General features: G+C 58.1%; 1 protein-coding gene across 4 annotated transcripts in view; it reads left to right on the top strand.

The window, feature by feature from the left end:
• The window catches only part of VAV2 (vav guanine nucleotide exchange factor 2), a 183,184-nt gene that overhangs the window by 134,494 nt on the left and 33,923 nt on the right, over positions 1–14,767 (top strand). For all 4 annotated transcript variants that reach the window (XM_068553911.1, XM_068553910.1, XM_068553909.1 and 1 more), the window contains exons 5-8: positions 5,838–5,940; positions 8,754–8,852; positions 10,970–11,038; positions 12,044–12,144. In XM_068553911.1, the coding sequence (XP_068410012.1) occupies positions 5,838–5,940; positions 8,754–8,852; positions 10,970–11,038; positions 12,044–12,144 (372 nt within the window). The remainder of the gene's footprint in view (positions 1–5,837; positions 5,941–8,753; positions 8,853–10,969; positions 11,039–12,043; positions 12,145–14,767) is intronic.

Genomic DNA, 14,767 nt, shown 5'->3' with positions numbered 1-14,767 from the left:
CCAGTGTCTCAGTCTTGTGGTCCTGTTCCTTCTGTGAGTACGGGGGGAAGGGGAGAGGGACTGTATCATCTTACTGTTAGCCGGAGGAACCCACTGTTTCTTCAAGAGCTGCTCACTGTGGATGGGTTCGAGCGCTTATAGACTTTTGTATGAGGGCATCCCCAATCCACTGGCTTTAGGTGCCAGAGGAAAGAAATTGGGGGTGGTAGAACAGCCAGAAAGTTAGGCAGGGAATGCTGGAAGGGAGGGACCCACAGGCTCAAATCTGCTCATAGAATCCACCTAAATCCTGGGTTGACCGTTAAACCCCACACACACAGGAGAGACCCTAAGGTTTCCAGCAAAAAATGTCGCAGCTGGAAACTGGATTTAGCAGCCATTTCAGCTGCTGCCCACTGCAGGGAAGATAGAGTTTGAAGTTTAAGTACAACCAACCGAGTTAACTGTCAGAACAAGTATTAGTCTTCAGAAGAAATAGTAGGATCCGAATCTCTGTAATGAATCACTCATAACGTCCAGGGTCCAATGAAAAAAATCATCAAATTTACAAAGAAACAGGAACAAGTGAATCATACTCAAGAAAAAAAGTGTCGAGGGGAACCAACCTTGAGATGACTTAGAAGTCACAATTAGCAGCTTTTATAAATATGGTCGGGGCTTCGAGGAAAATATGCACCAAATCAATGAACAGATGAGGAGCCTCAGTAGAGAAATAGAAACTATAAAAAAGGGCCAAATTGAAATTTTAGAACCAAAAAGCATGAAAACAAATGAACAGTCACTGGATCAGTTTAATAGAAGACTGCAGGTGGCAGAGGAAAGAGTCATTGAACTTGAAAATATTCAATAGTTTGATGGAAGTTATACACTCTTAATTACAGAGAGAAAAGGAGATTGAAAAATATGAACAGAGCCTCAGACATGTGGGACAATATCAAGTGGTCTAACAGGTATAATTGGAATCCCAGAAGGAGAAGAAAGAGAGAATAAGGCAGAAAAAAAAAAAAAAATTGAAAGAAACAGTAGTCCCAAGCTTCCTAAATTCTAAAAGCTCTGTGATAAAACTACAAAGTGTTGCTGAGAGAAATTAAAGACCTAAATAAATGAAAGTGTATACTATGTTCGTGGATTGGAAGATGATATTGTTAAGATGTCGATTTTCCCCCAGATTAAACTGTAGATTCACTACAGTTCCTATTATAATTCCAACAGACATATTTTTTAAATCGACAAGGTGATGGTAAAGTTGATATGGAAATACAAAGGGCTTTAGGATAGTCTAAACAGTCCTATAAAAGAACAAAGCTAGAGGATTTACACTGCCTGATTTCAAGACTTTCTATAAAACTAAATTAATCGAGACAGAGTGGTATTGGCATAAAGATAGCTCAATGTATTGATGGGCTAGAGTAGAGCATTCTAGAACAGACCCACACATATATAGTCAATTGGTTTTTGTCAAAGAGATCCAAGCAATCCAATGGCGAAAAGAAGGTTTTCAACAAATTGTTCTGAAACACCTGGATATCCATGTGAGGATGAGTAAATGAACTTCGATCCTTACCTCACACCATACACAAAAATCCATCTGAGGTGGATCAGAGACCTAAACATAAACACTGAAACCATATAGGTCTTAGAAGAAGATACAGGAGAAAGTCCTTTGCAACCTGGAAGGAAGCAGAGATTTCTTACACAAGGCACAAAGATTTTGTAGGTGCAACACAGGATAGAGTCAGGACACCACAGAAGAAAAAGTCAATAAATTAAGCTTCATTAAAATGAAAAATGAACGTTTATCAAAAGACACCATTAAGAAAACGAGTAGCCACACCAGAGACTGGGAAAAAAAGTTCAGAAAACATACCTGACAAAGGACTTGTATCCATCGTATATAAGGAACTCCTAGAATTCAACAAGAATAAGGCAACCAATTTTTAGAAATGGACAAAAGTCTTGAGCAAGCCTTTCTCATAGGAAGATACACAAATGTCCATGAGTACACAGAAAAAATGTAAACATCATTAATCTTTGCAGGAATGCAAAATAAAACCGCAATTCTCTCTCACTACATACCTGCTCTAATGGCTAAAGTTAAAAAGGCTGGAACCCGCCAGAGCTGGAGAGAACCGCAACAACTGTAACTCGTGTACACTGCTGGTGGTGGAGTGAACGCTGCAGCCACTTTGGAACAATGCTTGGCAGTTATTGATGAAGATAAACACACACACCTCCCCTTTGATCCAACACTTCCACTCCTCATGGAATTTCATTTCCAAAGGAAATGAGAGCACATGTCCACAAAACAAAAAACGGCAAATGCTCATAGCAGCTTTTATTTACAATAACCAGAACTTGGAAGCAACCCAAATGTTCATCAAAAGGAGAATGGATGTCAAATTGTGGGATTAGGACTCAGCAATAAAAAGGAATGAATTGCTGATGGAGGCAACAGCCTGGATCTCAGGGACATGATGTTGAGGAGAGGAAGCCAGACACAGACGTGAACGTAACAGACGATGCAGTTGATGCGACGTTCTAGAACAGACGAAGGGAATCTCTGGTGAAGAACAGTAAGAGGCGGGTTACTAGGGGAGGGGAAGGGGTCGATCAGGGGCATCCCCTTGTCAAAATGGTAGAGCTAAGGGTACATCTTGATCTACATAAATCCTATCCCCCAAATGAGAAGCCTATGTTAAGGTATTCCGCCCCATGCTCGAAACGCAGTAGGTGCTCTGTAGACACAGTAGGTGCATGTAGACATCGCTGCATGCCTAGATATGCGGATGGTGCCAGGGAAGAGGGTGGCAGAGAAGGGACTCTGCCCCTCGGCACCTTCCATAGCACCCCACAGTCCACACTGGTGTCCAAGCGTCTTTCAAGTCACTCCTGTCTGGGAAGCTTCTGACCTCTCCAGGCTTCACTGTCCTCTCCGTCAAGCGCAGCTCTTGCTTGGGGTCCTAATGGGGCGGGTGCCTGCATCACCCTAAGATCGACAGATCGCTGGTTCTATTTCTCTGAAGAGCCCTCAGTGCCCACGCCATCTGGTCCTCGGCCAATGAAAGCGTTACGACCGGTCCACCTACCAGGAGATAGCAGAGCAGGAACGCGGCTTCCGAAAGACCATGTGGCCAGTTCCCCGCCCGTGCACCCCGGCTTCCGCATCCGCACGACAGAGAGCTATGGGCTCAGTTGCATCTCGAGCCCTGATTCCGGTTGACTGATGGTGGGGGCTGCATGCGGGTCTTTGCTGAAAACGATTCTGAGCTGGATGGGATAGAGTCCTGGGGTCAGTTAGGATGTTCCCCCTAATGTGGGATGAGAAAGGGGGCTCCTGGGCTGGCAGATCGCTGTCCCTGCACCTGAGGGCCTCGAGGACCCTTTCCAGGCTGACGTTCAGTTACTTTATTCATTTCATCGGCTCGTAGAATATTTAACTGTCAAGGTCCCCCTATCCACCCCACTTCCTTCCACTGGCTCATCAGAGCAAAGCCGATGACTGTCTTCAGACGGTATGAGCGGGCTGATCTGCCTTCGAGGTGTCTCACTGAGCAGCCCGGGGGCCTCCCTGTCTCCCCTCTGTTCCACGCTGTCAGAATTCTCGACAGTGCCTTTGTCACCAGCCTCGCTTGGCTGCATGACAAAAATCCAGGGCGTCTGGCATCCTTCGGAAGGAACCCCTGCAGGTACTTGCCTGGACCCCCAGTAATCTGGTGGGCAGGGCTGCGGGAACTGTTTCCTCTCCTCTGGAGAGGCGGGGGTGATTTGTGTCAACACGAGTGACCGTTCCCAAGGCCCACCTTGGGGGACAGAACCCCCTCTCCGCCTTCTCATTGGTTCTGACGGGAGCTGGGAGCCCTGTCACCATCTGGGTGCTGATTTGCGCCCCAGTTCTCGGCACTGCCGACGTCCAGACACTCGTCTCGCAGTGGAGGGCGGGCGGGCGGGAGAGGGGAGGAAGGACGGGCTGGGGCCGAGATCACCCCACAGCTCCCGGTAGCCGCTGTGGAGCCTCAGTGTGTGGTTTTCTAATCTGTGAAAGGGCCTCAGTGCTCTCCATCTCCACGGGTGTGTGAAGTTGAAAAGCATATGTGTTTTTCGAGTGCCCGCACGTGCGTTGCCATCCCTCGTCGGTGGGTGGGTGACTGTTCCTGTCACAGTTACGGGGGTCCGTTAGCTGGCCTAGCCCCGTGTGATCTGGCTTTGTCCTCAGGCCAACTTTTGCTTCCTCACACCTGGAGTGGTGGTGAAACAGCAAGTGACATACCCCCAAAGCAGCTTCCTCTCCCGCCCTTGCTCATCAGCTACCTGCGGGGGTCTCATCAAGGTGGACACTGGTTCACCCCGTCCCTGGAATGCCCCCCACAGAGGGAAGTCTGATGCATCTACCCACTGTCCCATTGCAGCTCGGCCCCACGGGGGAGGTGTCCAGGGCTCTGGGGAGACTGGCTGCCACGACCTTCCTTGAAATACGACACATTCTCTCCAGTAGGTTTGTGGCGATCTGTCTCCCCCGCCCCAGCCTCTAGAATGACAGCTAATATTCAGAAGCTAGGTTTGGGACGGGGCCAGAAACCCACTCGTAAGAGCCGCTGGGTATCGTTTCTGCTCTCGCCTCCCTCCCCTCCCCGCTCCCGGACTCTGTGCGATGGGAAGGGGAAGTGGTCCACCTCATGCTGACGCCTTTCAGAAGAGAACTTTGCCAGGCCTCCTTTGAGCCAGGCTAGGAGATGTGTCCTCACACAGAGAGGCACTCGGGGCTGGCGTGGGCCTCCCGGGAGAGCTGGCCTCTGAGAACAGCCTGCCCCGAGGACGGACCCCACGGCAGGCTGAAGAGCTGGCTGCCCTGGGCCCAGGGTGGCTCCTGTCCCTGATCCCCAGGCCAGAGTGACCCCTGGGGGCCGGGGGCCTGTGGGAACTGATGGGCAAGTCGGGTTGGCTCACTTGCTGTTGGCTCATTCGGTGAAATATCTGCTGAGCACCTACTTTGTATCAGGAGTGGGGATCAGAAGGGAGTAAGAAGTTGGGTTTCGTCTGGGGAAGAGACAGGCTTATCCACAGGCACTTATAAAATAATTGGAGGTGCAGTGAGAGGGATGCCCTTGGTACAAGAGCTCCAGATGGAGAGTCCTGGATGGCAGACTGGGCGGGGGATCCCAGAAGGCCTCTTGGAGGAGGTGTCCCTTGACTGGAGTCTTGCAGATCAGAGGGGATCACTTGTTGGCAAGATCATGAGCTGAAACAAAGGTTTATTGAATCGTAAGTTAAGCGGTAACTTCCCTGGTCCTTTGGGAAGGCGCATCGCACACTCCTGGTTCCTCTCTGCTCTGCTTCCTTGCTGACTGGTGGGGAAATGTCCCCGTGCCTGTGAGCTCTGCACTTTGACCTTCACACTTCGACTGCTGGGACTGGGGAGACCTTGGGCTGAGGCGAGAGCGCTTGGGGCTCCAGGTCCCAGGCATGGGCCCGGGGAGAGGGCATTTGGTCCCTAGAACTGGCCATGCCTGTCCATCAGCTCTGCAAAGATTCCCGTGAAGGCAGCATCTCGCCCCCGGGCCCCAGCGTGTGTCCCTGCTTTTACTAAAGGCCTGGGGTAGGTGGGCTCTGTCATGGTGGAACCTTCCAGAAGGGCGGCAGGCAGAGCGCAAGGCACTCCCAGGCTGCCTGGGTTAAACTACCAGAAACCACGGGAAGCAGGCGCCCTGTCCTTGGACCAGGACACTGAGGCCGAGAGGGAGGGCCTCGCGGTGGCCCCAACTGCCTCTGCCCTCCGGGGGGCCCCCTCGTGGACGTGGCTTCAGCCCCCCACCCCTCTCCCCCGCTTCCCTCCTGTGCAGCGAGCATGACGTGGGGGAGGACATCTACGACTGCGTCCCGTGCGAGGATGAAGGGGATGACATTTATGAGGACATCATCAAGGTGGAGGTGCAGCAGCCCATGGTGAGCCCCCGCTGCCCCGCCCCGCCCCCGCTGTCCCGCCCCGCCCCACCTTTAAAGCCTCTGCGCAGACCCCACCGCCTGAGGCACCGAGGGGCAGCCGCACCGGGTCCTTCCCGGCCCCCACGGGGTTCATCCCCTGCGCCAGTCGGCCAGGTCCCTTCTTTCCTATGAAATGTCCTAGGGAGACCGGGATGTGACACCACTGCCACCCCACCTCCCCGGACGTGTTGCTCTGGAATTCTCCTCCGGAGGGCGTGCAGGACCCCGAGTCCTTCCTGCCCAGGGAGCCTTAGATAGTGACTCGGTGCTGGTCTCAGGCAGCCTGCATCCCTCTGCCCTTAGCCAGCCGTGCGTCTTTCCTGCGCGAGGATGTTTATTTCTGACGGGCGTCGGCTAATCACGTCTCCGATGTTCGTTTGCTGCAGCTCCGCGTGCTGCCCGCAGCTGCTGTACGGGGGAGGGAGGGTTCCTGCCAGGCCAGGACAGGAGACGGGGACCTGGTGGCGTGGACCACAGCCCTTTCGCACCCCCAGACTCCTGGGGGCGGTCGCAATGCCAGTTGCCAACTATGGAGGCTTTTGATGCCATTTGCCTTCACCAAAGAAATGGGGGCAATTTCTCTGAAAGCAGGTTTCAGCCTTTTCCCTCAGCGTGGGAGCCACCAGCTGGTGGTGGAGAAACAAAAGGGTAGGACACAGCTCCCCACGAGGCCTCTCAAAGGGGCCCTTCCCGCTCTCTGCCGGGAGACATGCCGAGATGCCGGCAGTCGGCTCACAGCCCCAGATGCTGCTTCTAAGAACGGGTTTCTCATTTTGCCCCTCAAGGGTCTGAAGGTGGGTTTCGGTCCCCACAGTTACCAGGAATCTCACTCTGGAGAGTCAGCTGTGGGTCTGTGAGCCCAGGTCTGCCCCCGCCCCGGGCAGCCTTACGGTAGGCAGCTCTGCTCCTGAACCTTCCAGGGAAGTGGGCTCAGGGGGCCGGAGGGCTCTCCTTAGCCACCCTAGAGCCCGCCTGAGCGGCTGGCTGGCCTCCCGCATTGCCAGCAAGCTGAGTGAGATGGGCGCCGCCTGACTCCCCAAGCCCTTTGGAAGCTGGGTGTCCTTGGGTCAGGAGAGGGCATGTGGGTGTAGTGGCCTGTGTGGTTGTCTGGGGGGACCCCCTGCCCCCTGGCTGTACGAGGTCCCACGAGACCCCGTCTGCACCTGGCTTGCAGAAGCCCTCGAGTGGGCGCTCCCCAGAGGCCGCTGCTGTCCCTGGTGCTGAAGGCACATGACAGGACCCGGGGCGTTCGCAGGACCTGCGGGGCTGGGGGAGATGCCCCCCTGTGTCCTGGGGACAAACCAGCGTCCCACCTGCCCAGCGATGCTTAGTGTCCCAAGTCTCGGCGCTGGGCTCACGAGCTGTCCTGTCCATCCAGGCAGGGCGGGCCTCCTGCCACCCGCCAGGTCCTCTGAGATAAAACAGCTGGTTTTATTTCCTCCCCTGTCATGTCTGGAGCTATCTGAACGGTCTAAGTGGAAAGTATTGGGAATAGTGATGTTTCTAAAGGAAGATACGGCCAGGAGATGGCAGGTGCCACTCTCAGAGCCCGGCCGTGGGGAAGCTGCCATGTGCTCGGTCCTGGTGCTGTTCCCCCACCCCCGGCCCAGCCAGGCTGCCATGCGGGCGGGCGGAGGGTGTGATGTGATCTCTGGGGCTGTTGGCTAATGTGGGTGAGCTCCCTGACTTCTCCAAGCTCGGCTTGAATAAGCATAAGCATTGCTAACTGGTTCTTTGCCCCATTTATTTCTCCATGCTTTCAGATTAGATACATGCAGGTAAGTGGCAGGTGGAGGGGAAGCCCGGGGTCAGTTCTGCCAGCACCGTCTTCCTCTGCCTTCCGGGAGGAACTCGGGACCCTGTCCCCAGGGAGACGCTGTTGGGCACCACATTCTTACACACAGTTTTAGGGGAATTGTGGACCCTCAACACTGAATTCCCAGGCTGAGCGGGGCTTCGGGCTTTGGGAAGGGACCTGGGGGGCCTGGGTGATGTGCCCGCCTGGCAGGTTACTTTGGAGAACTGTGGCCCCGGCAAACCCACGCGGGGCCCTGGGGCATTTCTTGGAGGAGGAGGAGGGCAGGTATGAGTCCAGATGGCACGCCCCACGTCCCAGCACTGTTTCCCCGGAGCCTTGCTTGCTCAGTCAGCCTGAAAGGACTTAAGGAGAGTGTCTGGACCATCCACAGAACCTCCGACAGTCAGCCCACCTGCTGCCTCTTCTCCGGCCCCTGTGGCCACAGTCTCTTGGTCAGTCCCACCCCAGAGGTGGGGCAGGCCCTGCCTCAGAGGCGTGTCCTCAGTGACCCCTGCCGACGGGCTGTTAGCTCAGAACCTGGTCAGAGGCAGTGGACATTTGGAAAGTCCAGCCCTGTGGGGAATTGGCTTCTTTCTCTGAGGCAGTAGCAGGCTGAAGCTGGGAGGGTGGATCACTTGGTGGACACGGGTCCTCAGGGAGCTGGTCAGACCCTCTCCCTGTGCACACAGTCGGCGCTTTAAGCATGTGACGCCTGCTGTATATGCTGGAGGGGGTGCTCAGTCTGGAGGAGAAAGATTCAGAAGCCTCTGTCCCATCTCTGTGCTGTCGTCAGTTCTCAGGGTCACACCACGTCCCCTCCCCTCTGCCTCAGCCTCCCCGTCTGCAGAAAGGAGGAGAAGGGCCTTTTGTCTCCCATGCAGCCCGCTTCACGCTCAGTGACCCCACGGCCGAGCCCGGGTGGGCGGCAGGTGGAGGGCATGGCGGGGTCCTGGCTGACCTCCTGTGTCCCCTCTAGAAAATGGGCATGACGGAGGACGACAAGAGAAACTGCTGCCTGCTGGAGATCCAGGAGACGGAAGCCAAGTACTACCGGACCCTGGAGGACATCGAGAAGGTGGGCGTGGCCGCCGGGGCCACCCAGGACCCCTGCCTCCTGGGAGACGCTGTCACCGGGCAGGGACTCAGGGCAGCGGTGATGGAGGCGGGGCTCAGGGGCCCTCTCGGTTTTGCACCCTCCACCAAAAAGGAGGTCGCCCTCACCTTTCCTCTGCCCTCTGCCCTCTGCCCCCACACAGGCTGTGGGCTCCACTCAGGCCAGTTTCCTCGTCAGCCGCCACCCTTGGCCCTGGTCCCACCTCCCACCCTTTGGCCTCAGCTCGGACCCTGGACTGTCCCTGAGCTTGTTTCGGAGGCTCCTTCCAGCCTAAACGGGGCATCGTTACGGCTTCTGCTCCTGAATGCGCTGAGCTAGGCTCTCTATGTTTGCATCCTCACCCAGAGCTAGACGCCTTCTGTATACGCTCCCACCCAGGCCAGGCGCCGAGTGAGCTCTTGATGTACACCTCCCCCCTGGGGTGCTGCCTGCACTCAGCCTGCCCCTCCGTAAGCTGCAACAACCGCAGTACCACCCACCGTGGGCATCCTGCACGTGGGACGCAGCTGGGCCCAGTGACGTGAGTCTTTGGAGCTCCTGTGGCGGACCGTGTGCTCCCCTGAATGGCTGGTCACTGCTGTCTCCCTGCCGGCCTGCCCAGCTCCCGGAGAACCACGGATGGGCCTTCTCCTGCCATCCGCCCTGGCCTCCTGTGGGCACTGGCGCAGTGCCATTTCCCTGTCACTTGGGCATCCTCACTGCCCACTGCCAGTGTGCGCTGGCCTGAAAGAACCAACACGGTTTTTGAGATAGACCCTTCCTGGCTAGTCTTTCATTGCAGAGTAGGGCCAAGTGTAGCCATAATGGGGTTGCCCAAGTAGGTCCCCACCGTTTAGGGCACTGTGGAGCCTCCAGCCAGGAGTCGTGAGATGCCCCTTGGCCCCAGGTCTGGCCCAGGCTTCTGACCTTTCCCCTCCTCCCGCCCCACTCAACCCTTGTGTGTCCGCCCTTCAGCTCCTCCCCCCCGCCCCCGACCACCAGCTTTTCTGCAGACACACGGTCCCAGCTGCCCACCCCACCCCCAGCAGTTCCACTCCTTTGAGTCCCAGCTCCTGGGTCAGCTCCTTCTAGGGCCCTGCAGGCTTCACGTAGCCCGAGTTGCGTTGCAGAAAACCGGCGGGCCGCTGTGGCCCGTCTCCACCCCCGGGATGTGGGCTTTGAGGGCGGGTGCTGCCCGTCTACGGGCGCAGTGCACGGCGGGGGTTGAGCTGGGGCCGTGCCCAGCCGGGGTGTGCATGTGCTGAGTGCTCTTGGGGATGATCGTGTTTGTAATCGTCTCCTAACCGTGTCGCCATCCCCGTGGCAGGTGAGGAAACCGAGTCACACAGTGGCCGGTGCTGGCACGGCACAGGGAGAAGTGCTTGGGTGCATCCAGCAGCCACTAGTGTTTGTTCGTTTGGACAGGTCTCTCCTGCTCCACACAGCGGCCAAGGAGAGGGCCAGGGGACCAGGACCCTGTGGGAGAAGGGGCAGGGAGAGGGGAGGGTGGCTGGTCTTCCCCTGCAGGGGCCTCCAGGAGGCCAGGGGCAGAAGCACCCCTGCCACTGTGGCACTTGCGGGGCTGGAGTGGGCCTCTTGATGACAGATTTGGGGGCGCACTCATGGGTGTAGGCTCAGGAAGTGGTGTCGGGTGGGAATCACGGCACTTCCTCGGTCCTCAGGCGCCCCCTTGGGCGATGTCTCTCACCTCCCGGGAGGACCCCACTTTCTCAAATATCTCAAAAAGCAGAGCCCACCCTGGCTGGCCTTCGGGTGGAAGTCCAGCGCCACATGCAAGGGGCCCTCTGGGGAGCTTTGCCCACCGGGCGGGGCGGGTGCTCGCGCTGGACCTTAGGCCTGACCCCCACCTGGTCCCACACTTCCCGCGCAGGTCTCCCCTTCTCCAGTAAGCGTGGACCACCCACGTGTGCTGGGCTGAGCGGCCGCCCCGCAGGACCCTTGGTGGCAGAACGGGGGTGCTGCCTGCAGTCGCCTGTTGTCTCTGAGGCCGTTAGAGTCCCTCCGACCGGTGACTGTGGCCTCGAAGGTGACTGGCATCCTTCAGGCGGTGATGGCAGTGATGGGCTTCTCTCTTCCAGAACTACATGAACCCTCTGAGGCTGGTGCTGAGCCCGGCGGACATGGCGGCCATCTTCATCAACCTGGAGGTAAGGGTCCCACCCCTGGCTCACCGTGTGCGGGCTGGAGGTCCTAACCTGCTTGGACGTCAGGCGGGCTCCCGCTTGACTGTCCCCAGGGCTTGCATGGTTGATCCTGGCTGAAGGGTGCTTTCGTGGCTGACAGATGGAGGGCGGTGAGCAGCTCCCCTTTTCTCGGGGACTTTGGTTTTAGGAGACAGAGGACACAGTTTCTGGGAGCTTCCCTGCCCAATACTGTGCTGGCGGGTATGCACACGCCCTGGAGGAAGCATTAGGTTTTGTCATCAGTGGAGGGAAGCGTGTCCCCTCCCCATCTCTGAGCAGACAGAGCCCCCTCACTGCTCTGCAGTGTCTGAACACGGACGCCGGAGGGCCACCCCCCGTGGGGAGGCTCACCTTGATGTGGTCAGCAGAGCCGGGGCCGGAAGCTGCGTGTGGGTGGGCTCGTCGGGGAGCGCTGGCCCTGCTCTTCCTCGGGATGCCAGCGGCTTGAGGGGTGGGCGCTGGTCACCTCCTGGGTGAGGCTGACGCAGACCCCGGAGCTTCGCGTGCCCTGCGCCCCCCCGACCCAGAGTTCATCCTGCCGTGAGCCGTGGCACACGTGGCCATGGAAGGACTGGGAACCTGGATGGGGGATGGTGCTGCCTGCTAGCTGCCCCTCTGCTCTGAAGTGTGGACACACTTCCCCAGGGCCAAGGCCCCCCTTCCACAGTGGAGAGACTTCACCCCTCGGGGCCCCTGAGCCCCTGAGCCCCGTCACACAGCGGGCGGGTCCCGAGGATGCTGGCTGGGGTCGGGCGCCGTGTGTCTGGACAGGCTGCTGCAGACTGTGGACGGCTGTAGCACCTTCTGGTGAACGGTACCCGGTGTGTACGCGAGGAGGTGCACCCAGCGCCCGGCCGCTCACGGGGACGTCCTCCCGTCGAAACGGCAGCCCGGAAAGAGCGTGATCGCAGAGCCCGCGTGCCCCCCAGCCTGCTGCGCCTCCTCACGCGTGGTTGCTTTTTGTCCCAGGACCTAATCAAGGTGCATCACAGCTTCCTGAGGGCCATCGACGTGTCCATGATGGCGGGGGGCAGCACGCTGGCCAAGGTCTTCCTGGACTTCAAGGAAAGGTGAGTGGCTGGGGCCTCTGGGGCGTCCGGGCGCCTCTCCGGTTCCATCGTGGGGACGGGGCAGGGCTGGTGGGCGAGTTCACCCAGGTTACCGCTGCGTGGTGCCCGAGGCAGGGGTCGGTGCTCCCACACTCACCCTGTCCTCACTTGTAAACTGAGAAAACCGCCTGCCCTCCCTGCCATCACAGCCTGGATGGGAGGGGCCTCTCGGGGGCTCCAGCCGCCCCCTCTGCCTCTATTCTTGGGGGTCTTGGTGGCTGAAGGACACTCGTGCCATCACGATGCCCCTGCCGTGCTGCAGACCCCAGGGGGATCGGGCACCGGGAGAGTCTGCCCCTGAGTTCTGTGCCGGGGGTGGGGGGGTGACCTGTGGCACCTGCTACTGCAACAACTGCACCCACCCCCGCCTGTGCCAGCCTGAGTGAGGGGCTTCAGGGGCTGCAGGGAGCCATGGCTGAGAGCCCAGGCTCCGGGTCCCCAGGGCTGTGGCCATGCCACTGCTTCTACACGACACCACACCCCGACTTCTTTATCTGTCGGTCAGGGGCCACGATGGCGTCTGTGCCACTTGGTGCCCTGAGGGTGAGCAGAGGCCAGGCCTGCGCTGCCGACACGCTGGTCCACACCCAGCGAAGCCTGCGGTGACTGTGCAGGTGGAGGGGCCGGACCTGGGCAGCCGGGCGGGGGTGCGGACAGCAGCCCTGGACACGGATGCGTGGCCATTGTGGCATAAACTGGCTTCAGCCCTGAACGTGGGGAGACGTGGTTCCGGGACCGAGAAGCGCAGAGCCCTGGATCTTCCAGTGGTGCCCTGGTCCTGTGCGAGTGTCCGCAGCTTCGGGGCAAGTGTCCATGGAGCCCGAGGGGGTACAGATGCTCTCGTCAGAATCCGAGGCGGCCCGTCTCCTCCAGGCCCCTCCCAGGTGGTTAGGCTGAGTCTAGACGCAGAGAGGGCGCCGGCCTCCACCCCGCCGGAAAGTCACCTGTGATAATCATGCCCGTTAGTGGGGTCCCTGGTCCAGAATCAAGACTGTCAATGGGAGAGAGTGACAGCTCATTAGGAATCAACGCAGGGACGTTTTTTTTAAAAAAAGTATACTGCTATTACGTGGTCCCTGTGAATCTATTTGATTGTTTGCTTTAAGCGCCTCTGTTTGTCACCCCAGTTGATGGAGGGGGTACGGAGGCAGCCTTCTGTTCTCTAGAATGTCCTGCTGGAGGCTGGCAGAGGGGATTGGGATTCTGGAAGCTTCCAACTAGGTGTGAGGGGGCAGCTGTCAGGATGGCTCTGCTGTCCCAGCGGAGAGCTCGGGCCCCTGCTTCTCTCCCTCGCGCCTTGGCAGCTGGCGCTTCAAGACGGGATACTGACAAGGACGAAGCCAGATGACGTGAAGGGCTCACAGGATGCCAGCGTTGCAGGGTCCCGGGAGATGGTGCGTTTTAGCCATTGAAATCTCAAGAGATGCATCAGGAGACGGTGCCTGGCTTTCTGTCCCTCATAGAATCTTTGGAGAAGGAGCCCGAAGGTTCTGTCTTCGTGGTGCCTCTGCCTGGCTGCTTGTCGAAGCCGCCTGGGAACTTGTTAAAAATACCGATTCCTGGGGCTTCCCTGGTGGCGCAGTGGTTAAGAATCCGCCTGCCAGTGCAGGGGACACGGGTTCAAGCCCTGGTCTGGGAACTAGATCCCACATGCCGCGGAGCAGCTAAGCCCATGCGCCACAACTACTGAGCCTGCGCTCTGGAGCCCATGAGCCACAACTACTGAGCCCACGTGCCACAACTACTGAAGCCTGCGTGCCTAGAGCCCATGCTCCGCAGCAAGAGAAGCCACTGCAGTGAGAAGCCTGCGCACCGCAACAAAGAATAGCCCCCGCTCGCTGCAACTACAGAAAGCCCGCGCGCAGCAATGAAGACGCAACGCAGCCAAAAAAAAAAAAAAAGGAAAAAAAACCGATTCCTGGGGTCTGATGAGGGGTCCTGGGAGCTGTAGAAGGCACAGGCCGGTGGGGACCCTGGGTCCGTGTCACCCTCATCTGCAGGAGGGTCCCCTGCATCGCCCATCAGGTAACTCTCAGCTCCGCTCACAACCCTCTCTGCACAGGCAGCTGTATTCCCAGGCGCCTTCACCTAGGATCACCTGAACGTGCCTCCCCCAGGTGCCCTGTAGCTCCAGGCAAGGAGCTGTGGCCTCCTGCACGGGCAAGGATCCTCAAGCCTGCTTTCTGAGGGGCCATGAGTCAGGGGGCTCCCGGGAGCCATGAGAGAGCAGGCAGTGCCCATGTACGGGTGGCAGACGCAGCCAGAGGAGAGCAGACAAGGTTTCTTCAGGCACCAGCAGGTGTGGGCATGCTGGCCGGCCCGGGCAAGTGGATGGGGATCAGGTCTGGGGGTCAGGCCGGCTCCCTAACCTGCCCTCTGCCCCCAACAAGGTTTTCCTCTCACCTGGCTGCAAGCCACCGTGCTAGGTGAGCCCATGGCGCCCCGCTGGTGGACTTGAGCTGACGGTCAGACCTGACCCTCACCCAGGTGACGGGCACAGCGGACACTTCTCAGCACCTCGTTAGTGCTGCACCTTGGCTGGGGGTCGGACGGGCACTGAGGCCCAGTAACCCAGCTCAAGGCC

Source organism: Eschrichtius robustus, chromosome 10, assembly GCF_028021215.1.
Source record: "Eschrichtius robustus isolate mEscRob2 chromosome 10, mEscRob2.pri, whole genome shotgun sequence".
In the NCBI taxonomy this organism is placed as follows: Eukaryota; Metazoa; Chordata; class Mammalia; order Artiodactyla; family Eschrichtiidae; genus Eschrichtius; species Eschrichtius robustus.
This window is presented reverse-complemented; position numbering and strand designations above follow the sequence as displayed.